Below are 24567 nucleotides of genomic sequence, written 5' to 3' on the forward strand. Positions count from 1 at the left end.
CATGGAAAAAGAAGGCTGGGGAACAGATACTCAGAGGTGGTATTCTGAGATGAGACCCATTAAGGAATTTTTAAGTGACTGGTGTTGCACAGCAGTGAAAGGGATGAGACACAAAACACAATTTCTATAATAAACAGGTCCAAATAGATGGAGTATAATGATATCATGTAGTCAGTGTGATGATTCACTGGTTACTCTGTAGGGCATTGCTGTTACAAGTCCTCCTCAGGGTCCTTTTCTTCTGCAGCCTGCTTTTATATTACTAAAGTTTTGTATTCAGTCTGCTTCAGCCTGAGCAGATTACAGCCAGTTTTTTCTCAACTCGGTCTAAAAAATAGCCCTGTATTACCAATACAGGCAATATTCTTGCACAAGAGCATTTTCCATGTCCTCACATAGCCAAACACCAAAGCTAGTGTACCTTTATGCAAAAGACAGTCTGGAGGGGAAGAACATAACAGAAAACTTCTTTTATAAAAGCAGCTTCTGAAAAGTAAGAAACTTAATTGGTCTGCTCCAGTCTCTTAAGGAGCATCTCCCTTTAACAGCTAGTAAATCTCTGATATGGGACTCAGCTGCTGATCACATAAAAATGGCATATGCCGCTGAACCCTAAGATACCTCAGCACCTACATATATTTTAAACTCATAAGCACTCACAAAAAGTCATGTCCAGATGGTATAAGACTCAAACATAGTTACACTCTCTCCCTGGGACTTGATTATCTCCTACCTTGCTCTTTATATTGCTTGCACTGCTTGTACCTTCTAATTTATCTCTCTGTAAAGCATTACCATTTTGGTAAGGTGACACTATATGCACACCTGTAAGTGGCTGCATAGGATATAAAGTAGCAGAAGATTAGGTTTGTGGTTCCAATCTGTCCTACAGAGGGAAAAAACAATCTAGAGAGAAAAGGAGAATGGGAATTACCAGCTGCTAAAACAGCAGAAGACAAACAAAACCATTATTCTCTCATCAGCTAAGGAAGCAAAAAAAAAAAATTCTGGAGTGACCTCACACACTTCATCTAGGACTGCTTTTCTAAGATCCCAAAATGTAGGTATGTAATGAAAGAAAGTCCATTAAAATGTTTTAAAGAGGTTTTTCTGAAAGCCTATAAACCAATGTCATCCTGTTACCTTCAACAAAGTGCTTGGTCATTCTAATAAGTGATTCTATAGCACGCATACATGGCATTTTCCAGTATTTACCTATGAACAGCAAGCACAGCAATGCCAATAACCATACAGCTGAAATGCTAGACATCTGCTTCATGCACCTGAAAAACTGGTAGGGATGTAATTTCTTCTCTCAACGCAAGAGAGAATACTCCCAGTGCATCTCTTGTGCTGCAAGATGAGTACTGAAAAGATTAATGCCTCTCAATGAGGAAACCAGGCAGTCAAGAGCTGCCCATGTCACTTGTACAAGGAGAAAGGAAAGCATTCCTTTGCTGTCCTTTGCCTCCTAGGGAACATGACAGCCTCCTCATAAAACTACAGCTGCTGGTAAAAGTTCAGTCAGTGGCTCTGTAATGTGTCAAATTAGTCTTTTTTTACCAGTATATCTACTAAATTCATGCAGCAGTAAGCATTTATAGTGTTTGTGCATCATTCAGACATACATATATACAGTTTGTAATATAATAATATACATCAAAGACAGACATCCAGCTAAACTAACAGGGCTGACTCAAAGTACTACAACTCTGACTCCTTTCACAAGCCATTTTACCTCAGAATACTTCTTTTGTTTGCCACTAGATCTATGCCCCATGCCAAGTGATATCAACATTTTAATTCTCTAAAGTACAATAAACATAAAGCCCAATACTCTTTAAGAAGGATTTAGATAAAAATGAAAGAAGGAAAAAAGACCTGCACAAGGTTATAATAGTCAGCTTGTTCAAAAGGTAAGTTTTGAAGCTATCCTGTAAGAAATGCTGATAACAAAAACTGATTCATCTGAGTTCATAAATCGGATGATTACTGTGAAACACTAACACTTAATACATCTGTTACACTGTCTAGAGGCTGCTCTTTATGGTAAGTTCAAGAAAAGCATTGGACATCTCCACGATGGTCTACACATCATTGCAGATGCTTTTTAACAGATGAAGGGCTGCTTTGTCCAGAAGCAGAGTAGCAGAGAACCATGAAAATTGTAGATACATTTCAGATACCAAAGTACCCAAAAGGAACATCATCAGCAATAAAATGCTGTGAACTAAGCAATGCAATCTGGTGAATAGCTTTTACCAAGCTCCCAGAAAAGTCCAGAAATGGAAGCAACAAACCAGTAAAGAGCGGGTTAAAAGAGCTCAGCCTTAACTCTGTTTGAATGGAAATCAGTGCCTTCCAGAGGAACAGCGCAGGATAGTTTCTTTAAAAAAACCAGTACCTGAAATCTTTCCTTATTCGTTACCTGTTTTTATAAAGTAAAATTTTCTCACAGGATGAGAAATACACACTGCAGAAGTAAGATTTCTGTTATTCTTACACTGCATAACAGGAAAGTAGAAACAATTCAGTTGATAAAAATGCTAGTAGAGGGCTGCTTTTCTTTCTGTCTCTGTATACACAGTGCCCAGTTTGGAGTGCAGCTTAGTCCCTGGGACTCGGCTAGGAACAGAAATGTAACATATGGAGCTGTTTGTAGAATTAGCATTGAAATTTAGTCAAGCAGCTTCTATAATTTTAAATCCATCCTGACCCAGCAGAGTTATTCCCTTTCTATAATTAAGTCTATCGTCACTGTAATAGGAGCCATATCTGAGGCTGGAGAAATGAAAATTATAAAAAATGCCTCATCAAAACCAGAAAATGTTCAAAGATATTAACTTTTCAAAAAGAAACAGTAAATAAGTCATCTAAGCTGTCAAAATAATGCTCTTTCCTATTTTCATATTATTGTGTTTATACAAAGACCATCTTGTAAGCAAAAAAATATATTTCATAATTTGCATTTAACATTGCACCTGAAATAATTTCTACCCTTTGCAACAAAAGCAGGCTTTTTACTTCAACTGCACATAATGCATCTCTGGGATTCTCAGGCTGCCAGGTGTTTTATATAACATGCTTATATAAAAAAAAAAAGAGAGAAAAAAAGAAAAAATTATACTCCATTCCTATAAAAATAGCATATTAATACATTAAAAGCAATCTGGTATGCAAAAGAAATGAAAATAGCTACAGCAGGTTGATAAGGAACAGCCAGTTTAGGAAACAAAAGGAACCAACATAAGTGATGAATTTTGAATAAAGTGAAAAGTTCTGGCTGACTTAAAATTTACAGAGTGTGAATGCCTCATTGATTGCCAGTGCTATCTGACAGGGCATGGAACAGTCCAACATAACTTATGGATGGGGAAAAACATTTCCATGTTACACATCATGACCAGTTTCAGGCAGGAAAATGTCACTGCCAGAAAGGAAACAGTTAGTACAAAAAAAAAAAAAAAAGGAATCTGTGTAATGGCTGAGGTTACAGCTTAAGAAACCCATATGCAAAGGCTTTCTCCTATGGAGCTCCTCACTTCCCCACAGGACGGAGTTATATACATGGTCTCATACTCATTTACAGAGAGGCAGAATAGATCCATAAGAAAGAGGTTTTGTACTCATCCAAAAATATAAACGAGCCTGAGTGTATAAATATAAGACAGGTTAGATTTTCAGAAACAGAATTGTTTTATTAATGCAGGTAAACAAGCCAACCACTGCGATACAGAAAGTCAATTGTAGGCTTAACAAACTAAAAATACTCCTATCAAAATTCACTTGACATCTGCTTAAAAAAAGTTCCAGCCTTTAGCAAATATAATTTAAATGAAGAAAAGATGATTCCTTCAAATCTACTCCAAGTTTTGACATAAGGTTATTTTTTTAACTAATTGAATAAAAAACTAGTTTCTCTATCCCATCCAACTAAAGACCTCTGCTACACACAATTAACACATGCCTAGACAAATTTAGCTCTCTTTTATTCTGAAGCTTGACATTTGACCTTTTCACACAGTATTGCTTTCTACAAATTATCTTTATTTTTACATTAAATAATTACAGCACTTTTTTTTCTTCCAAGAAGAAGCTGACATCAGAAAGTAATTATGGGATAGATTCTCTCCATGTTTCACTACGAAGGCCATTGCCTCGATACTTAATAAACCTTCTTTAAGATTACATTTGGCAAGGTAAGGCATGAGATTTAATAAGAATAGCCCAATTTATATAATTTTTGCCTTGTAGACTGAGAAGTAAAATTTAGTCAATAACAAGAAATGCTAATTGCATTTTCTCCCCATTTCCAAGAGAGATATTTTGACATTATACATAGAACCTTCATTTTTTGAGTAGTGCTGTTCTACTCATCAAGAGTCTACAAACAGTATAATTTCCCTTGTAGAGACACCAACTGTTAGTATTGGTGACAAGAATATCTCGGTAACAAGGAAATAGTTAGAAGCCCTACAAAGAGCCCTGATTTGAGGATTTAGTTACTTACAATGAACAAATTAAACTTCTAGAAATGCGACAAGGTTAGCGTTTGCTAAAGTATGGGGTTTTTTTCTGAATAAAAGAATTCATCTTCACACAGAATCAGAATCTGAATTCACATGCTGATGGATTACTCATTATCCTATATCAAGTAACCTGAAGAAAACAAAGGACTTAAACTGAGGAAGAAATATTGAGAAGAATTAACATGCTTTTGAGAATGCTGAAAAAGATTTGAGATAACAAAATGAATGTTCTAGCTTTTGCATTCAGTATTTCTACCAGTGTAAATGGCAACTATAAAACCTTGGAATTATTTCACCCTATCTGAATTGGGAAACGATTTAATTCTGAGTCTGCAACATAAGTAATTGAGTAACCAGATGAAAACATTTCTACAGAGCTTCTGCTCCCATTAAAAACATCTGCAGAGTGTCGTATTACCTGTGGTTTTCAAGACTCTACAGTATCATCTGTCTTACACACATCTTGCTTAAAATGCCAGTCCTAGCCTTTTGTGAGACCTTTTCAAATATATTTTCCCTCTCTGCTTACACAGGCTTATTTTCTACACTGACCAACACTTTTTAAAAATAATCACACGCCATCCAGGGCAAATACGTAATTAACTAATGTTCCATGAGCAGGCACCACACAGCCAGGGTTTATTTGGCTTTTTCCAAGAGATGTAGGAGACCAATAATAAAGTGCTGAGAGTTAAGGCAAAGCACAAGATTCAGTGATCCATGTGATTTTTGGGAACTGTCACTGCCTACCAAGTCACTAAATTCTTCAGCTCAGGAAACTGTGGCTAACAGCCCTGGCACTCATCCTGTGCTCCTGAAGGGCAGTAACGTCACTGAAAAGGAGCATGATTTTAAGAGCATTCTTGAAAATAACAAACTGCTTGTTCAGCTTGAAACAAAAGTAATTAAAGGTATATCTCTATGTGAGCATAAAAGACAAGTCAAGCTGTGATCTGAGTATTCATGGGGCAGATGGCACATATACAAGGTAAGGAATCAGTTATGGCCATGCAGGTCTCCGTATGTGAAGGAGCAGAAGAAAAAGAAGTTGAACATCCTGGTGCAAAGCTGAGAGGTACTCAGTGCTTTAGGAGAATGCAAGTGTTGGATGCCACATTATGGTTGTCAAATTGGTCAAGGAGCTGCATGCTTCTCAGGCAATCTGTGAAACCTCAGAGTTAGTAAACAGGGCTGACAAAGGATTGCAAGCTCTATTTGAACACTGTCACAAATTCACTAAAACAGACAAGACTTGGCCAGAAAGGTCCATGATGACATGGTCAACACTTTTCTCTTTGCTGTAAAGAAGAAAGGTATTTAGCTCTGTTGATCATGAGTGATGTTAACAACTCTTAAAGTTCTTCATTGATTCCAGAAGACTCAAGTTTGATTTACTGTCTTCTTCTTAAGTCCTTTAATAACTTTAAGTTACAAAAAGAATTTTTTGACGATGCTAAGTATCTGCAAAATCATGGAGATATATACATGAAGAAGACTTTTAGAAAGATATGTTCCATAAGGGTGATGGATGTGCTCACAATATATCAGTGCATGATTGTATCTTAAGTATTTTCCCAAACATACATCTTGTATGTGTGCTTACAGATCAGCTAAAAATCAACCCATTTATTGTCTAAAACAATCTATCAACTTTCAATCATGTTTGCCCTCAAAAAGGGGCAGAGAGAGGGGACAGAGCATTTAAGAGTGTCTGTTAATGTGTGCATAATAGTCCCAAGTGTCAACACCTGTACAGATTACATACCAACTAATGGGAATGCTTTTTGTTTGGTTTGCTAGAATACGGGTGCAACTTTCAAAAACATCAAAAAGGCTTAAAAACTGGGAAACTTGGGCTCCTTTATATCAATAATTTTGGCAGATGAAACATAGAAGAGCTTTTATCGGTACTGCAGATTTTGCTGTAAGGCTAGAGATACCTGAATTATCTCTGAGCAGGTTAACTGAGATGCTTGTAGCTAAAGCCGCAGCTACAAAGAACAGCAGCTGGCAGTGTATGCATCATGTAGGTTAACATATTATTTCCTGAAGGAAGAGCATATGAATATAGGGTTTGGAAACAGATCTAGCCAGCACTAGATGTCCTAGCAGCATTAAATGAAATCTTGTCCAAGGCCACTCTTTTTAATCTTGTATTTTTCCAGCCTTTGAGTTTGTTCTCTTGTGAGTCTGAACTGTGACTTGGCAACATAAGATTGGCAAAGTGAAGGCATTTTTCAAACTGATACTAAATTGTAGAAAAAATGCCAGCTAGCTGGAGATTTAATTGTCATGGCATATAGAAAAGCTACCACTACTTTATGTAAAGCAATAAATTATTATCTTTTCAATACTTGTTGAGTTTCAGCTGAAAATACAGTGAAGAACAAATGAATGCATCCTGACCTTTTTTTCCTCTCTTATCATCTTGCCTGGTTCTGTTTCCTGGCTTGCAGCAATTCTGTAGAGGTACATCAGTTTGCAGTTTGCCTAAGCATGTGGGAAAGAACATGTTGACTGAAAGAAATAAATAGAATACTGAAAGTACAAAAAAGAGAGCAAAATATTTTTCTGTCACTGTAGAATGGTAAAATTAGGGGAAAAAAACCTTTTACTTGCAGCCTCAAAAATTCTAAGGTATTATGCAGTTCCTGCTCATTGGAATAGGAATATATAAATGCAACAAGCCATGCCCCTGTATTTTTGCAATTACTAAAAATTCACTTGTTCGCATAAAATACTGAAATTGATTCATCCTCACAAAATCACTTACAGACTAGTATCATTTTGTCCAACTTAAATGCAGCCAAGATCTCTATGCCCAGTGTGATCAGATTCCAGTTATGGTTATAAGTACCATCAGCAAATTTATATGAGAAGCAATAAAATATATCCAGCACTAACTTCAGTGGGACTTTTTTTTTCCAATATGACCTAGAGATGATTTAACCATCTTAACAACTGCTTTCTGGCCTTTTTTGCCAGCAGCACATCAATTTTGAAGTGTCATGTTTATTTACTCGGTATTAGCATCCCAAACTTCAGCATATTTTAACTTAGTTGTAAAAGAAACCACTCTTGCCAGACTGAATCTAATTTCACATCATAAATCAGCAAGAACATCTTTGTTATGTTATCTTACACCACCTCCAACACAGGCTGTGATAGGGCCATCCTTTCCCCACTCTGCCATGTTTCAAGCAATACATCTCTTCCACTTAGGAGAATCTCTGTATCTGTGGGTTCATAGTGCCTTGAGGTTATCCACAACTGGAAGCTCTTTTTCTTTTCAGTTACTTCTTTAACCTTGTTCTTACTTTTGCCTTTTGGGGGGCATGAATTGTAGTAAAAATTATATGAGCACTGAGAGTCTTAGTTTGCATTGTAGGCTGTGACTGTGCTGTCCCAAATATGAGTCAGAGCAGTCTCAGTTAGTTTCTGCTGTCCTTAAGACCCATTAAATAAATTGCAGGTATATATGTTTCATTCTGAAATTAGTATGCCCCTTCAAAATGCCACGTCAATACTGCATTTCTGTAGAGACCTTCTGCACCTAGAGAAGAGAAAGAGCCTCAGAAAGCCACATTACCCACTTCAAGGCATTTTTATTTTGTGAATATGGCACAAGGAGGCCATAACAAAACAAATAAACAACCCAACAACTTTATCTGTGGGACTTTGCAAGACATATATTGCGCAAGTGTGTTTCTAACAGTTTATTCAACAACATCAAGCATACATGGTGGTTCTGAAGTGTATTACTGTTTTTCCAGGGGATGAGGGTCAGCACAAGAAACACAAACACCAACTTCAAAAAATAAGTGTATAAATTTACCATAGTGCAAAACAGCAAAGAATTTCAAAAGAAGCAAATAATTATAAAAGGATAAGCTTAGCAATGCTAATCATTACTACAAAGAGTGTCTGTAGTAATTAAGAAAAAAATACATCACCAGTTACCCCATTAATACATTACCATCATCCGGACTCGCAGGTCAGCTGGGGAGCTCCAGTCACAGGGAAGGGTTGGAACCACTACTGGGAACTGGGAAATCCTATGCAGTGCGTCCACATGTAGGTGAGGTCCCTGCCTTTGCTGTGAAAGGGTCCAGCTTTTATATTGTTAAACAAACAAGCTTACGTAACTCATTTAGTGTGGAAAATATCCTTTCTTCTCTCCTTGGTTTTCATCTAAAGCCTGGCCAGGGCTCAGGTAAATCAAGGGAGTCAATTTGGATCATCTAGTGTAAAACAAGGCCAGCTATCCACTTCCATGGCCTTGACTAGTCTCTAAACGCAGAAAAATAGATGCATTCACATCTCATTAATGAATAGATACTAATCTTCACTAATAAGCAAATACCAATACATCTTACTAACAAGCATACATCCTTACACAGGTGTAGTCTTACCATATTACATACCTTACTAAGGATTATACAGAATTTTGGCTAATAAGCAGATACGGTAAATACAACATTAGCTTGCAAGGTTCTTTTAGAGGTCAACTTGGACTCATGGGCTGTTGTTCAGGCCTCAGCACCTGAATTACAAAAATACAGAAATAATTCATGTGGCTATCATTAGATCAACTGTTAAATTTAAAAGGCAAGAAGTTTTCAATACCTTAATAAACACTTTAATAAATATTTGAGAATAAATACATTCAGATGATCACAGAAATTCATAACTACAGTTGGTTAAAAATAAAATTTCCCCCAGAAAAATACTCAAATACTTTTTCATGTTACCTGTTAGTTATATTGTAGATAAAGATAGATCAAAAATAGATCTAAAGGAAAAAAAGTTTTCTATTTCTCCCAATGTTCAAAACCTACAAATTTAAATGTTTTAAAATTTTGCCCCCTTTATTTTCATCTTTTCCCCTTTGTTTGGCCATAGAATGTAACTGGATTAATCATATCCTCTGCTTCACTTTTGGTTTTTCCATTCTTTTTGCCTCCTATGATTGAAATTTTTCAGAGCTAGAAAACTACAAGAGATTATGTAAACTTTTAACACTTTTACTCTTTTAAAAACATTTAAGATACTATGAACTCTTAATTTTGTTTTCAAACTTTGTATTAAAAGAGAAGCATATTTCAACAAAGGAAGAATCTTTTGATGGTAAAATCTTTCAAGGGGAAAAAATCAGCTGGCAGTGCTCATATTCATAGTACTGAAGTATTTTAAGACTTAAGAAGTCCCTCAGCCACAAATCAGTTAAGGGTGGGAAAAAATATTGAGGAGTTCCTATTTGAATAGAATTTAATGTCTTTCTACAGCAACCTGTGCTGGTCAGCATAGGAGACAAAAAGCTGTACTAGGTGGATTTTCTCCAATGCCATAACAAGACTTTGGCTCTTTTTCTGGCACTAAAGTTCTCTCCAGTTTATATTCAGAAATAATAAACCTAATGGGCAGACCACAAATCATTTACAACATCAAGCTAATAATTATGATAGTCTTTATAATGTAAAATGCATGTATTACTGATAAAATATATTAAAATAGTTCAGTAAGCCAGTAACATTAATGTTGAATGGCTAGCTGGTGATGACACACATCATACTTCACCATTGCATTAAATCCTTAAAACTAGCATATTATTAAGCATGTAAATTCAGACAGAGAAAGCTGAGGCATTTTGATCCTGATTTTACTGTTTTTATAAAGAGAATGCCAGAATAGACACTTATTCTGTGTGTACTTTCAGAGGACCCTGTGGTTCTTGGCCATGACATCACAGAAACAGAGAAATAAAAACTTAAGGGCATGTATTTCTTAATTAGTTCCCTTTAGCTTTTCATCTGTCACCATAGTGGCCTTATATGCAGATAGTGGACTTCCAATGGATGCAAAGTTTGGAACTGAGTGAGAAGTTCTTGGACTGCAGCAACAGTGAGAAATGGCACAAAACCTGTAAGTGTTCACAACCATGAACTAAGTGAACAAGATTCCCAAAGCTGCAGGAAGCAGTCAGGTTTTCCCTTCATACGTACAGATTTACATACACGCACCTGCCATTGTGATCTCTGAGACTCGTTCCAGGCATGGCAGAAATATAAATTCAGCTGATTACAGGACAGGAAACCTACTATGAATTCTGAAGTACTTTAACTAGGTACAGTAAACTACCACAAATATAGCGTACTAAGGACACAGTTCTATAGTGTAGTAAAGTTTATAATTTATACCAAGGATGCATTTTTCTTTTCTGCATCGCTACTCACGTTAAAGTAGTATAAGAAGATCCCCTGTCCACTAAGTTTTACAGTCTGATATGAAATAGAACTATCTTCTAGAGCCTTTTGCTTGGGCAAGTCTTTGCACAAACTTTTCAAAGTTAGTTTAGTCTTTCCACTTAAGTTGGTGAACATCTAGCCTCCAAATCACTTTTATTGCTCTTTTCTTCTTTCTTGTAATTTTTTTCCAGTCATAGGATGCCAAAATGGAATGTGGTATTTCAGGTATCGTCACTGGTGCTAAAAGGGAGGGAAGGTATCATCTTCCACCTTTGCTGACAGAATCACGATCTCCCTTGTTCCTCCCACACTCTTCCGGTCTCTAAGAATGCATTCCTTTCAACATAATTCAGATGTATTAACCCAGAAAGATGGAAAGACTTGGGATAAAAGCAGAAGGAGAGGAAGGCAAAGCAAAACAGGAAGTGTTCAGCAGAACAAGACTGCATAGACCAACATGTGTCATGGTGGTCAAAAGCAGGTAACAAATGATCAATGATCATGGAGCGAAAGAAGCAGGGGACTGATTCACCAAACCTTTTAATCTTCTGTATTCCATCATACTTGTAGAGGCAAATCCTACCCAGGCAGTGAGGTTGCATTTTACGTCTGATTTGTCAGATTGTAAACAACGGCACAATGTGTAAGACAGTGGAGAATGAAAGCCCATATGTTCTCAAATCTGCTGAGCCTTTTATATGCCTTTTTGCTTTTTTTAATGGGGAATTCATCAAAGTCAACTCTCCTCTACGAAGACTTTCAGTTTCAACAGATGAACATGTTTTCATAAAAAAGGCTTTGCATGAAAATACTCCTGATTTGCAGTCCTGTTGTTAGAGCTCCCACAGCCCTGTGTGCTGAAGTCAGCCCCCTCACTTGCTGGGGAAGCAGGGCAAACCAGGAAACACCCTTGGCACTGCAAGCGGCTGTGAAACCTCAGCACAGCACAGCCTGCACAGTGAGGAATGAGTGGGACTGTCAACAGAAGTGTGAGGAACACATTGGCCCAAATTCCCTGCAGATCTGGGTTTCTGCCTTGCAGAGCCAGGAGAGAAATCATAGTGTTTCAGCTCTCCCTTCCTTTTCCCACTGCAGCTAGATGACTGTCCTAGCCTATGCCATCTTTTAAGAGTCCCCTAAAACCATGGGCTGGAACCCACCACCTCAATGCAACCTGGTGTCTTCTTCACACATTGTAATGAAGACAAAATTGCAATTTGGCCCATAAAACAGGATTTTGAGTTCAGCATCAGCTGGGAGGGACTTTGTGCAGCAAGGCAGGTCGTCATGGCACAGAGCAACACTGAACCAAGAAATAATCCACTCAGCCAATTTCCCAGCATTGCCGTCAGACTTCTCGATTGCTGCTCCTTGAAAGGACATCCCAGCTTCCTGCAGTGCAAATCTGACTAATATGGAGTAATCAGAAGGCAGGTCATTTTGGTCCTTTAAGAAGGACTAAATTCAGAAGGCTTATTTTGCAGAAGAAAGAGTTTTACTGGCTGTGGTGATTTGCTCTAAGTAGAATTTACATGGAACACAGCCTATGTCATAGAACTAAACTTGCGTGCTTAAAATAAGAATAATGAAAAAAAATTACCATTTTAAAATCTATACAATAATCTATCAAATACAGCTTGAAAGTAAAACATGCATGGTTCCTAAGCAAAGAAAAACAGCATGACTGAAAGTTTAGCCTGACCTATTTAAACATATTAAGTTCTCAGTTATTTTGTGATGAACTTGTAAGTGGTTATTCAGCTTGGTCCCTGTTGCAGATACTCTACATGTCAGAGCATGCAGAGCTGAGTACAGATAGAGGGATATGCACAGGGAGGCACCACCTGGAATACAGCCAGTCCTCTTCCCAAGTGCTTTTTCCTAGCATATTCTTCACTTCAGCTCTGGTAGCCACAGGTTTTAACAATAAAACACCTCCAGGAAACATGGGGAGCAGGTAGAATCTGTCTTCACAGTTTCACTGGTTTTCAGGTTGCTCATATTTACGTGGGGGGCACTTCATTTCCTATCAGCCCTTCTATCCCCACCTGAGGCAAGCAGGAGTCTGCAGAATTTACAACAGTGCCCAATTACAGACACCCAATCAATATATTTTAAAGACTCAAAAAAAGGCTACTTTTGGCTAAAATCTTGTTTCTGTTAATTCTGGCAAAGTTTAATATGTTTTCAGAGTATTAAAAATCAGCATTCTCTATGCTAGATTAACTTTTATTATTTCAATATAAAAAGGGATAGCATACAAGAAAATGCAGACACAGATTCCTTGAAGATTGTCTTCAGTGTTGATTCAGTAGAAGTTATTACGTAAGATTAAGTGCATCTAAAAAGAAAACTGGAATCTGAATGTTTATGGGTGTGAACATGTGAATGCTGAATAAAATTCAAACAAGAATACGAGGCAACATTTGGTTGCCTAAGTATATTTATGGCACCATCTTAAGGATTCTGATGGTGTTTCTTCAAAGGAAGCCAAGTCCAAAGGGAAACAGGTGTCCCTTGGAGGACCTGCTGGATCTCTCTATGTGAAGTAGCAGACAGAACTTGCAGCTTGTTCTTCCACTTTAGTGGGAAGACATTTTTGGTACAAGAAAAGAATTCTGGTCTCAGAGCAATTGCTCACTTGGTCTATCATCTTTAGCACATTCTAAGTACCTGTTCAAGATCACTTCCTATGGAGTGCTGCATATCCTCATGCAATAGTAAGGCAATGTAGAAACATTTCACGGAAGAAACATAAATTTCCCAGTTGGTAAAGAAAATAAATTTATAAAAAAATGATTGCTATTGCATGTAGTCCTACCCCAAGCTATTCCAACTCCTTGGACATCAGCTGCAGTCAGGCCATTCAAAAGTGGCATCCAGCATTATTTGGTATCTGTCCAAAGGGCATTGAGAAGATTATTTAGAATGGGATCCATCTCAATTAACTTAATTAACATCCTTAAATTTGAGTGTCTAAAATAATTTTCCAGATTTTCCTAAGGAGAGTGGAGAGACATGAGCATCTACAAAATGCCACTTTATTTCTTGCTAAGGTGAGAACCTTAAAAGGGCAATAGCAACTCCAAAATGGTGAAGCAGTATAGTTACCATGATTTGTCCCTATGACTCTCTGAAATCCCTCAGGTTGGCATCATATTCTCACTTTGAGGGAACTGAATTACTGGAGTACTGATTTTCAAAAGCAAGCAGTACTCATCACTGTTATATGAAGCAAGATTTAACTGTCTAGAAGAGGATGGTCAGAGGTCTCCTTCATGGTTCCAGATGACCAGCATGTCATCCAGCCTCAGCCTGGAGCAGAAGAACTACTAATAACATGAAGCAATACCTCAACCACCCCCATCCGTTAAAATGAGCTTCTCAGTCAACCCCTAGGAATATCAGCCACAGGAACAGTTTCCCTACGGTAAATAACTTCCAGTTGGAGCCCTTTAGCCAAGACACTATATTTTCAAGTCCTATGCTTTAACTCAGGCATAAGTTTTGCATAACCTTTATGCAAAAAACTGAGATGAGATTCTATAGGCTGTGCAATGCAAATTCACAAATCAATCAATTGTAATAGCCAAAGGTGACCTGAAAACACATGAGGGTTTTTTCATTTTCCTAGCACGGATTATAAACACATCCAGGAAATCCATTCAGTGTGAGTATATTCACCAGCAAGTACCATTTGTTTTTTTGGAGTATGCCTCTGAGAAAAGTAGTTTTATTTAAACAAGAAGAGAGCAGATTACAAGAGTTTTTCTTACTTTTGCAAGCTTAAGCAGGCTTAGCGGGTACAATTTACTACTAGAATAACAGAAAAGAATAGAAAAATATTTGCTATCTATTATTTGCATTACTGCAGAACATTCAAGCACCTGTCAGCGGGCACTTCACAGACATGGAACACAAACATATTCCCTGCCCAAAGAGCTAACCTGCTGTGCAGGGCAAGAGGCACAATCCCACCCAGACAGCCATAAAGAGCCAAGAACTACTAGGAAAACTATTGCCAGCATAATGAGCAGATCAGTGTAATTAATTGTATTATTCAAAATTACACTGTATCTAAACATTTTATAAAAGATGGTTATGGGTACGCTGACTCATAATTTTTTCTGTGATTTATTTTTATTTATATTTTCAGTTACTTATTTTTAAAAGTCATCTCATTTTGGAAATTAGCTTGTTCTGGTCACTGAATTTCACTGTTGTCTAGTAGGACAATTTGGGGGAAGGTTTCTGCCTTTTACAAATTTTCATGGATTAGTAGAACACATCTTTCTCTTACAAAATGCAGTATGTTTTTACCTAAGCATTATACTAAGACAAGCATGTGGATGTGGAATTTAAATACCTTTTAACAAACTAGACGCTCCTGCAGCATAGTGCCACCGTTTTTCTAACTCAATACCAAAGGAATAACTTCCCAAACTTCTGCAATTGCTTGCAAGTACAAGATCTCACTTGTATCTCACTATTACTTCAGCCACTCCATATTTCCTTTTCTCCATGATCTTTAAGGAACACACTGGTCTACCAGCTGGGCAGCCCTGGCCTGTCAGCCCAACCCCAGACTTTTCTGCACAATAACACCACTGTCAGGCTAGAAATGAGAACAATCCTACAGAAACTAGTGGTTTAAGTCATTATTCTCCACATTCAGAGGCTGATTTTGTCAAGACTACTTACTCGATTCATCTGTTCATTTCCCCTATGGATTTTGGCAGCTCTGAGATTCCTGCTGACTTTACCAAAAAAAGGAACCTAGTTTATCAAAGAAGCAGGAGGAGTGTAATTCTGACAAACAGGAAGAAGGAAATTTTGTGTGGGCAGTCAACAGAAGGGAAAGGAAAGCCCAAAGGAGCCACCGACTCAAATCATTCTGTTTCACATTGCTGAAACTGGTTATTTGAATACACTGGTAGGTCTTCTGTGTTAATTAGACATTTAACGATCTCAATCACTTCCTAGGGACCAGTAGCCCAATACAGCCCCCACGATAGCTCACACCATTGACATCTTCCTCAAATAGCCTGAGTTAATCAGATACAAAACAGCCTCTGTACCACACGGATTGTTCAGCCATGCCAGGCTGTTCTGGGACAACCATCGAGACTGCAACTGGTAAATATTTTACATACTGGCAGGTATTGAGGTTTCTCTTCACCATAATAAAGTTTAAATCTCAGGCTTGAGCTGTCAATATGTGGGTCCTTTTTCTTATTTATTTTAGGACCTCTAAAGATCCCGGCGAGTTGAGTGGTGGTGGTTTTTGTTGGGGTTTTTGTTGAGGGGAGGGGAGGCTTGGGTTGGGTTGGCTTTTTTGTGGTCTTTTTGCTTTAATTTTGGAGTTCGTTCTATATATCTCATGTTTATTGTTGCTCCCCTTTCTCCCTGGACAGACGCGCGGGGGCACCGCCCGGTCCCGCGGCTCCATCCGCCGCCCGCCCCCGCCCTGGGAACGCCTCGGGATTCCCCGTCCTGCCGCCGGGCTGAGCGTGCCCGCCGTGGAAGCCGCGGGAAGGGACGCCGAGCATCCACGCTCCTCCGGGACACCGGCGGCCCGGCCGCCGCGTCGGGGCAAGCACTACGGCGCTGCCAAGGCTGCGGGCCGATCGCGGGGCTCCAGCAGCGCTCTCCGCCGCCGGCTCTCCCTTCGCAAGGCGGCGCGGAGCCGCTCCCCGCTGACCCACCGCACGGCTCCGCTCGGCTCGGCTCCACATGGCGCGGCTCCGCTCGGCGGCAAGGTGAGTCTCCGGCAGCACCACCTGGGCCGGGGGGCGAGTGGAACGGGGTGCGCTGCGGCAGCTCCCGCCGCGCTCCCGAGCGGTGCCGCGCGGGTTGGCGGGGGCTGAGCGGGAGCGCAGGGGCGGCGGCGGGAGCCGGGCGGGGCGCGGGCGGTGGCGGGGCCGCCCTTCGGGGCCGGCGCGGGCAGCGGCTCCCCCTGGCCGGGCGGTGCTTGGTTTCTCCTGGCAGCGGAGGCAGGGCCAGGCGCGGCGCGGGTGGGCGCGGAGTTGGCGGTGGGGCTGGGGCTGGCAGTGGCGGCGGCGTGCTCCGGCGGAGTTTGTTCCGCAGGCGGGGCGGGAGGTGAGGGACCGAGACCGGGCTCGGCTCCGCTGCGCTCCGCGCTGGGTTTTGCGGGCGGGAGTTTGCAGCGGTCGTGGCGCGGAGCGGAGGGGAAGAGCCACGGAGCAGGGGCGGCAGGTGGGGAGCCACGGGACACGGTGGGTGGCGGCGGGTTGGAGCCTTCCCGCCCATCCCCTCCCTTTCCTCCTGTGCTACGCCGGCAGAGCCGACGGGCGGACGGGCAGGCGGCGGCGTGAGCTGAAGTGGGCGAAAACTTGTTCCTCGGCGGGTTCCCCCCTCAGCCGCGGGGCCGGTGCTCGGGCGAGTCGCGGACTGGGAGAGGGCGGGTGGGCACAGGCGAGCGGAGCCGCCACTGCCGTCTCCCTTTACCCCCTGCCCCAGGTCTCGCTGCGGGAAGCGGAGCAGAACCAGTCCCGGAGGGGAAGCGCCCGGAGAAGGGGCTGCCCGAAGCCGTTCCCCGCCTCGCCGCACCGCCCAGAGCCGGAGGCGCCCGGAGGGGAAAGTTCCGTGGGGGGCCGGGCCGGGCGCGATGCCGGTGCGCGGCGCGCTCTGCCTGGGGCTGCTGCTGCTCGTCCTGCCGGACTGCAGCTCGGCGCAGCAGCCCAGCGGCTGCCCGGACCTCTGTGAGTGCTCGGAGCCGGCCAGGACAGTGAAGTGCGTGAACAGGAACCTGACCGTGGTGCCCCCCGACCTGCCGCCCTACGTGCGCAGCCTCTTCATCACCGGCAACCTCCTGACCCACCTGCCCGCCGGCGCCTTCCCCGCCCAGCGCCTGCCCGACCTCGCCGCCCTCAACCTCAGCGGCAACCACCTGCAGGCCGTGGAGGCCGGCGCCCTCGCCCTGCCCGCCCTGCGCCAGCTGGATCTCAGCGGCAACGCGCTGGTGTCCCTCAGCCCGCAAGCCTTCGGGGACAGCGGCAGCGCCCTGGAGGAGCTGGCCCTGCGCGGGGCCCTGCGCGACCACGGCGCGCTCTCCGGCCTGGCCGCCCTGCTGCAGGCGGGGGCCCTGCGCAACCTCAGCCGCCTGGACCTGGCCGACAACGGGCTGCTGCTGCTGCCCGCCGGCATGTTCACCGCCCTGCCCGCCCTGCGGCTGCTGGACCTCAGCAACAACTCCCTGGTGGGCCTGCAAAACGTGTCCTTCCAGGGGCTGGGCCAGCTGCAGAGCCTCAACCTCAGCAACAACTCCCTGGGCGTGCTGTGGAACAGCACCCTGGCTCAGTTCCGCAGCCTGCCCGCCCTCCGGCACATCGACCTGGGCCGCAACACCTGGGTCTGCGACTGTGCCATTGAGGACCTGGTGGCCTGGCTCAAGGAGAGTGACCAGGTGGAGGGCAAAGAAGCCCTGACTTGTGCCTACCCTGACAAGATGTTGGGCAAAGCCCTGCTGAAGATCAACAGCTCGGACTTGAATTGCTCTGTGCCCATAGACCTGCCTTCCCAGCTACAGACTTCCTACGTCTTCCTGGGAATAGTCTTGGCTCTCATCGGGGCCATATTCCTCCTGGTGTTGTACTTGAACCGAAAAGGAATCAAAAAGTGGATGCACAACATCCGAGATGCCTGTAGGGATCACATGGAGGGCTACCACTACAGATATGAGATCAACGCAGACCCCAGGTTAACAAATCTCAGCTCCAATTCGGATGTCTGACGAAGTGCCCCGGATGCAGGGCAGCGCACAGTACCTATGCATGAAAAGTAGACTTATGCTTTACCCTTGTGCTTGTTTCCCTCTCCCCTGAGAAGTCTCAGACATGCTTGTAACTTGGGGGCGATATGCCTCTCTGTGATGTCAAGTTCATTTTTGTTTTGAGACACTGGACAGCTGAGCATGGCGTTCAGCTGTATGTAGGAAACAAGCTGCTACCTATTTTCCTCCTTACATGTCTGTACTTGTGGGAATTTTTTTTCAAGATGTCAGAAGAAAAGAAGAGATTCTCTCTGATGCTCCAAAGCCACCAGTTTATGACCTTTAGTGATGCAGACACCATTCAACAAAAGCTGCCTCAACTTTTTGGGAAAAAAAAGTTATGTCCCTCTGTGCCAGTTTTCTTCTTGTATATCTGAACTGTGATGCAATGATTACACTTCATAGACTACCTTGAGATTTTAAGAAACAAACTCCTTTTAATGGCTCCTCATTTACATAGAAGGAAATCAAATAGTGAGCATGCACAAATACTGTATAGTTTTACATGTTAGGAAATTTACAATCTCAGTAAGTCTCTTACTATTTTGTAGATATTTTTGATTGCAGTTTACCTGAATTGAGAGATTTTTTTATACTAACTGCACCTAAACTGCATCTAAACTCCCTCTGAACTGTTAAATTCAATAAACAGTCTTACAAGAACTGTTGTGTTTGCTGTTCAGTGAGAAATGTATGGATATCTAAGAATGTGAATAGCACGATAGTCTCTACAGTAACCGCCTTGCAGTAGCAATATGAATAAAATTTTTTACAAATATGTATCTTAGAGACATAAGTGTTTGACAATTTTGTGATGTATGCTAGAAGAATTACGCGGATCAACAACAGGAGCAGTTTCATTTGGCACAACCCCCCCAGTCTGATTTCTCAAAGCAACTGCAAAACCTTGAGACAGATGCTGGGGTTCCACCTTACTGGGAAGGTACAAGCTAATAGAATTTTCATAAGGTTTTCCTTACCAAATTAAAATAAAAAATCAAATTAAATTGTGGAGTTTATTAGCTAAAGATCATTTTACCTGAACTGAATTGTTTGTGATATAAAACTACATCTATGTGCCCTGAACTAAATTAAATGCAGCTCAGTTGTCCGATGGGTGAGCTTTAGGCTTGTAAATCACTGCGGCATTTATTAGATTGCAACTGTTTTATTTTTAAGGTCTCAGTACTTGTGAAGTTCTGTAGTGATCTACATCTAGTAACTTGATGGAACTTTACATTTATCTTACAGCATTTAACAGGTGCATTTCAGTATGGTATGTTACTTATGCTTGTTACTTGCTTGGGAATGCATTTGCTTGTAAATAGACAAAGCATGCAAAAACCCTTCAAAAATGCATAATTTGATATGCAACTGATAACATATAGAAAGGTTATCAAGAACCTTCCAATGGCTGCCAATAATCAGTGCACTTTTTCTAATCTATTTATAGTTTCTTAATACAAAAAAACACACGAGCTGTAAAAGTGATGTGACTTGATATATATATATCAATTTTTTTGTGAAGCTTTTTCCATGGTCACTGTTACTTGAAGCTCTTGAGCATTTCTCAAATTTTATGAATTACTGGCTAATTCTTTTCACTTTCAAAAGTCGCAGTTTTCTCATAGATGTATGCTTTTGGTAAGGGCTCATAAATATAATAGTCCTTAAAGTATCAGAAGAAATATAATCTGTTTTTGGCATCAGTATTCAAAAACATTTTTCATCTCCCTGCAATTTCAGACAAAGCAAGTAGCACAAGTTCATTCAGACTCATTTCCTTTTGCTTTAAATTGGATTTATTTAACAGCAGCAATTTTTTTTAATATGGTTTTGTGCATTTACCCTTAAAAGGAAAAAAAAGAATGGATATTAAGTACAGTTAATATTTTGTAAATCAGTCTATTTTACAATTAATGTAAGTTAAGTGATAGCCTTTTTCTCCTGCTATAATTTAAATGTATGAGCAATATGTGGTTAACAGCATATTAATTAAGTTTGTGGATTCTTAAAAAGCTGACTGCCGTTCTGAATGTTAGCTGCTCATATTTTAAGAACAGTGTAAAACACCAATGTGAAGAACTATTACTGTGCTCCTGTGCAAACCATTCATGCTTGGTATACACCAGATAGTTTATGTAAGAAGCTAGAATTTCCAGTGGCTATGCAATGTGCTTTATTGTATTGGTCATTTTGGAGATTATCAACTGACACTTATTTGTACAGTGCCAAGAGGAGTAGAGCATCATCCTTGCTTCAGATGCTTCTCTAAGATAAAATACCTACAAACTCAGCCAATTCTTGGGCAGTTTCCTAAGTTTTGTTAATAGATACTGTAAAGTAACTACAGTAAAAGCAACTATCCGTGATGTGTTAATGTTACAGCTGTGCATTTATAGAGCTGTGTAAGGACAGGCAACAACTTTATTGCAGTTTCTCACCAATGGAGCAAGTATTTATATAGGGGGCAAGTGTAACTGTTGTACTACACTTACTATTTTAAAGATTATTATTACTATTATTTTTGTATTGTAGAAAATCAATGTAATAGAAATTTATTAGAGATCTGGTGACAGCTACTTTAAAATATCTTTTGTTATTTGCTTACATGTGTATTTATTAGGATGTATCATTTAGCATGTGTCAGTGTTGTGGTGGATAATGTTCTCCTGCCGTGTTTGACCGACAGTGAATGCTTTGGTGTTTTGTACAATGCATTATTTGATCTTAAATTCCCTTTCATAAACAGTGTTTGAAATTTGTTTTGCTTTCCTCTCACAAAATAGTTAACAGAAGGCACATAAAAAGGAGCTCCCACAATATTTGGGAACTTGCTTAAAAACTATACTTCTAAAGTAACATTAAAGGTTCTTCTGAAGCACATTTTATAATCTTACTCTGCTTTGACACCAGAAATTCCAATTGATTGCTATTTCCAGAGCAGCTTAATTAGCAAGGCTGTTTTATTCATTCGTTCTTCAATAAAACACGTGCAGTACTAAATGCCTCTAAAATGTGTTTTGTATACATAAACCCCAAAAGTTCTGCATGACAGTTGTCACTGAAAAACATCCTGACTAGTGGACAAATCTTCTGGGAAGGCTGTACAGCTAAGAAGTTGAAAGGATGTTTTTTCCAAGGTTCAACTGCTTTCTTAAAACTAGTTTTAGTTGTAACAAGCTTAAAATTTTCTTAGAAGAATAGCACAAGGAATTGACATAGTTTTAATACATATTCTTAAAATAGTTTGGATAAGTGCTGTTGCCAGGTAAGAAAATCCCCAAATCTTTCTCTATCCAAGGTAGCTTTATATTAGATCATCTGGCATATTTTTTTATTTCACCAAGCCATAATATTTCCAATAATTTTGACATCCAAAAAGTGGTTTGAAGTTTTATACAACTGGTTTAAATCTTTTCATTCAGGGTAATTTGCCTTTTAAGCACTGGTGACAGTCCTCACTGACATGGCAGCTACTGAAGCAGTCTGTTCAGACCCACGTTCTGTTGTTGACTGAGATGTCACTGAAAACAGGCATAGCAAATTATTCAAAATATGACTGCGCTAGGATCCCAGTCCTCATTATTCTACTAGCATTTTCCCTGTGGTATACTCTGGTCTTTATGCATCTGCATAATTTCTTTTTTGCCTCATTTTCTCAAGAAATCCATTAAAAAGAATATTGTGAATCTGCACAGGTAGAGAAATCTATCTAACTGCACCTATATTTTGAGATTTAGCACCTTCATTTTCCTTTAAACCTTAATGTCAAAAAAAGAGCCTTTGTCAAAGTGGACAGAATTAAAATTTGATATGCACTTTTTTTCTCTTTAGCAGCTGAATGTTCAAGAACCATTCATTCTCAGCATATGATGAAAGAAAATAGCATTTGGTAAGCAAAATGTTTTGGTTTCAAGCTTCCAAATGACATTTATATTCCATGAGAGAAGGTGGAAGAGAGAACCTTGTAAAGGGAACAAGTTTCTCTTCATAATGGGTCAGCATTGGAAATCACACTATGGATAGGAACAATTGCTGATTGGTTCTGTCTGTTATGTTCTGGTCATTTTTATAGACCCAGCTCTGATTTCTTCCTGTTGCTATAAATAGATTTTGCTAACAAGCAGCATCCTGTCTTACAGTATTTGTAATGCAGGTGTTTCCACTGTGAGTTTCTTGTTAAATAATAGAAGATTTAATATAATTCCATTTCTGCTGATTTAATAATGACCAGATCAGGCCTATAACTTAATGCTCATTTTTCTTTTGCAAATGTGCTACTTACTGGTTGCAAAGACCTTGGCTTAAAATCAAACTACAAAAGCCCACCAAGGAAGAGAGAAAGCTGAACGTTTGGAGAACGTAGCATTTATCAGATCTTTCACATAGAAAAGAGACCTAAACCACGTGGGAGCTGAGGGTCCTTTGGTGATACAGAAGTGAGTGTACTCTTGTTAGCTTCTTAAGTCAATACAGCAATAGCAGAAAAGTGATGCTTTGTACCAACACAATAAACCTAACAGCACTTCTCTCCCGCATTGGAAAAAAACCCACCAAGCCTTTAGAAGTAAGAATACAGGTTTGCAGTATAAGTATGTCCTTAAAAAGGACTTTGACTTTTTCAACTGTGTTACAATTTGCATGTTGTCACATCCTTGGAAAACCTTGCTGTGCCAGAAGTCATCTGTTGCGTAGGCAAAGCTTGAAATCAGGCCTTGCATTCCTAATGTTAGCCTAAATAGAAAAAGCAAACTATTAAGAAAATTAAACAGATACTTAGACAGTGTACTTATGGTACAGTTAGTACTTTAATACTTGCAATTTTTTACATTTTTCAAAGTATTTACTAGATAGCTTTTCCTTTCTTACGATAGACTAGCAGGAAAACAGATTTGTCTTTCTAGTAATTATGCATAAAAGAATCTGAATAAATCAGCAATGTTTCGGTATATACAGTAATGAAAATGCTAGAAATCTTGTGTTCTAGAATGTTTCACTATTATAGAAATTTTAAATGTGCAAGAAACAGCTGTAACTTTTTCAGAATGAAGTTTGGTTTCCTAATTAAAAATATTCTTGAAGAAAACTCCAATAAAATATTTAGCATATTGCTTATGAATGTTACCTGTTCACCTTGTTGATTTTACTACTATAAATCCTTACAGATATTGAGGTCTTTACTGAAGGTGTAGTTGTAGTCTTTTTATCTCAAATTGTTTATTGTGCTGTGAACTTGCATGGCAAAATAGCAAAAAAGCAAAGTCCATCTAGGTAGCCTGATTCATTTATTTAGAAATAAATTTGGCCAGTGAATGTAAGGGATTGTGTTTTATTTTTTCTTGTTATTTTGGACATAATTTGATAGATTCTTGGGGTTTAATATGTGGTATTGATTTTCAAGTTAGGTGCCAATTCTAAATTTAACAGTAATGTATTTTCAAGTTTTTAGTGACTAGATCAAACTGTTTTGAAGTCCTCAGATACATATTTACATAGTGAAATACAGAGGCACTGTTATTACTGATGGAACTATTAAGGAAAAGCACTGCTGAAAAGAGAATGAAGGGTGAAAACCAGAGGGGGAAAAAAGCATTCTGATAGTAAACTCTTTTATTCTTACAACTTCTTTTAATGCAATAATTTATATTGTAACCACATGGAAATTCAAAGGAAAGGATGATGTTTCATCTTCTCATAGATAAGTAGTGCACATGTCTGAAATTGTGATGGGTGGGAGTGATTTTTTTGGGTCTGTCCCAGGACCATAGTTGGTAATTTAGTCCTGTGTCTAAATTGTTTGCTATTACTGTTTTTTTTTTCATGTTCTTAGGACAGCTAGCCTGGAAGGATGTTTGGCTTTACACATGGCAGATTGATTTGTCCTAGGTTTTATCCCAGAACTGATCTGAGTATCTATCCACAGTCTACTTCAGGTATTCCATTTGTTCTAGTAGAAATTCTCTTCTGTGGCATAGCCCAGGGGTAGCTTTGCATGACA

The 24567-nt window shown here is 40.1% G+C and overlaps 1 protein-coding gene across 2 annotated transcripts; it reads left to right on the forward strand.

Moving 5' to 3' along the window:
• Nucleotides 1-16237: 16237 nt before the first annotated feature.
• TPBG (trophoblast glycoprotein) lies at nt 16238-23871 on the forward strand. 2 transcript variants are annotated; one of them, XM_071548671.1, is made up of 2 exons: nt 16238-16533; nt 17255-23871. In XM_071548671.1, the coding sequence occupies exons 1-2, from the start codon at nt 16508-16510 to the stop codon at nt 18525-18527; spliced, it is 1299 nt and encodes a 432-aa protein (XP_071404772.1). In that variant the 5' UTR covers nt 16238-16507; the 3' UTR covers nt 18528-23871. The 2 variants fall into 2 exon arrangements, with proteins under 2 accessions (XP_071404772.1, XP_071404773.1); XM_071548672.1 differs by lacking the exon at nt 16238-16533 and adding an exon at nt 16775-16873.
• Nucleotides 23872-24567: the final 696 nt, after the last annotated feature.

Source organism: Pithys albifrons, chromosome 2 (assembly GCF_047495875.1).
Source record: "Pithys albifrons albifrons isolate INPA30051 chromosome 2, PitAlb_v1, whole genome shotgun sequence".
Classification (NCBI taxonomy): Eukaryota; Metazoa; Chordata; class Aves; order Passeriformes; family Thamnophilidae; genus Pithys; species Pithys albifrons.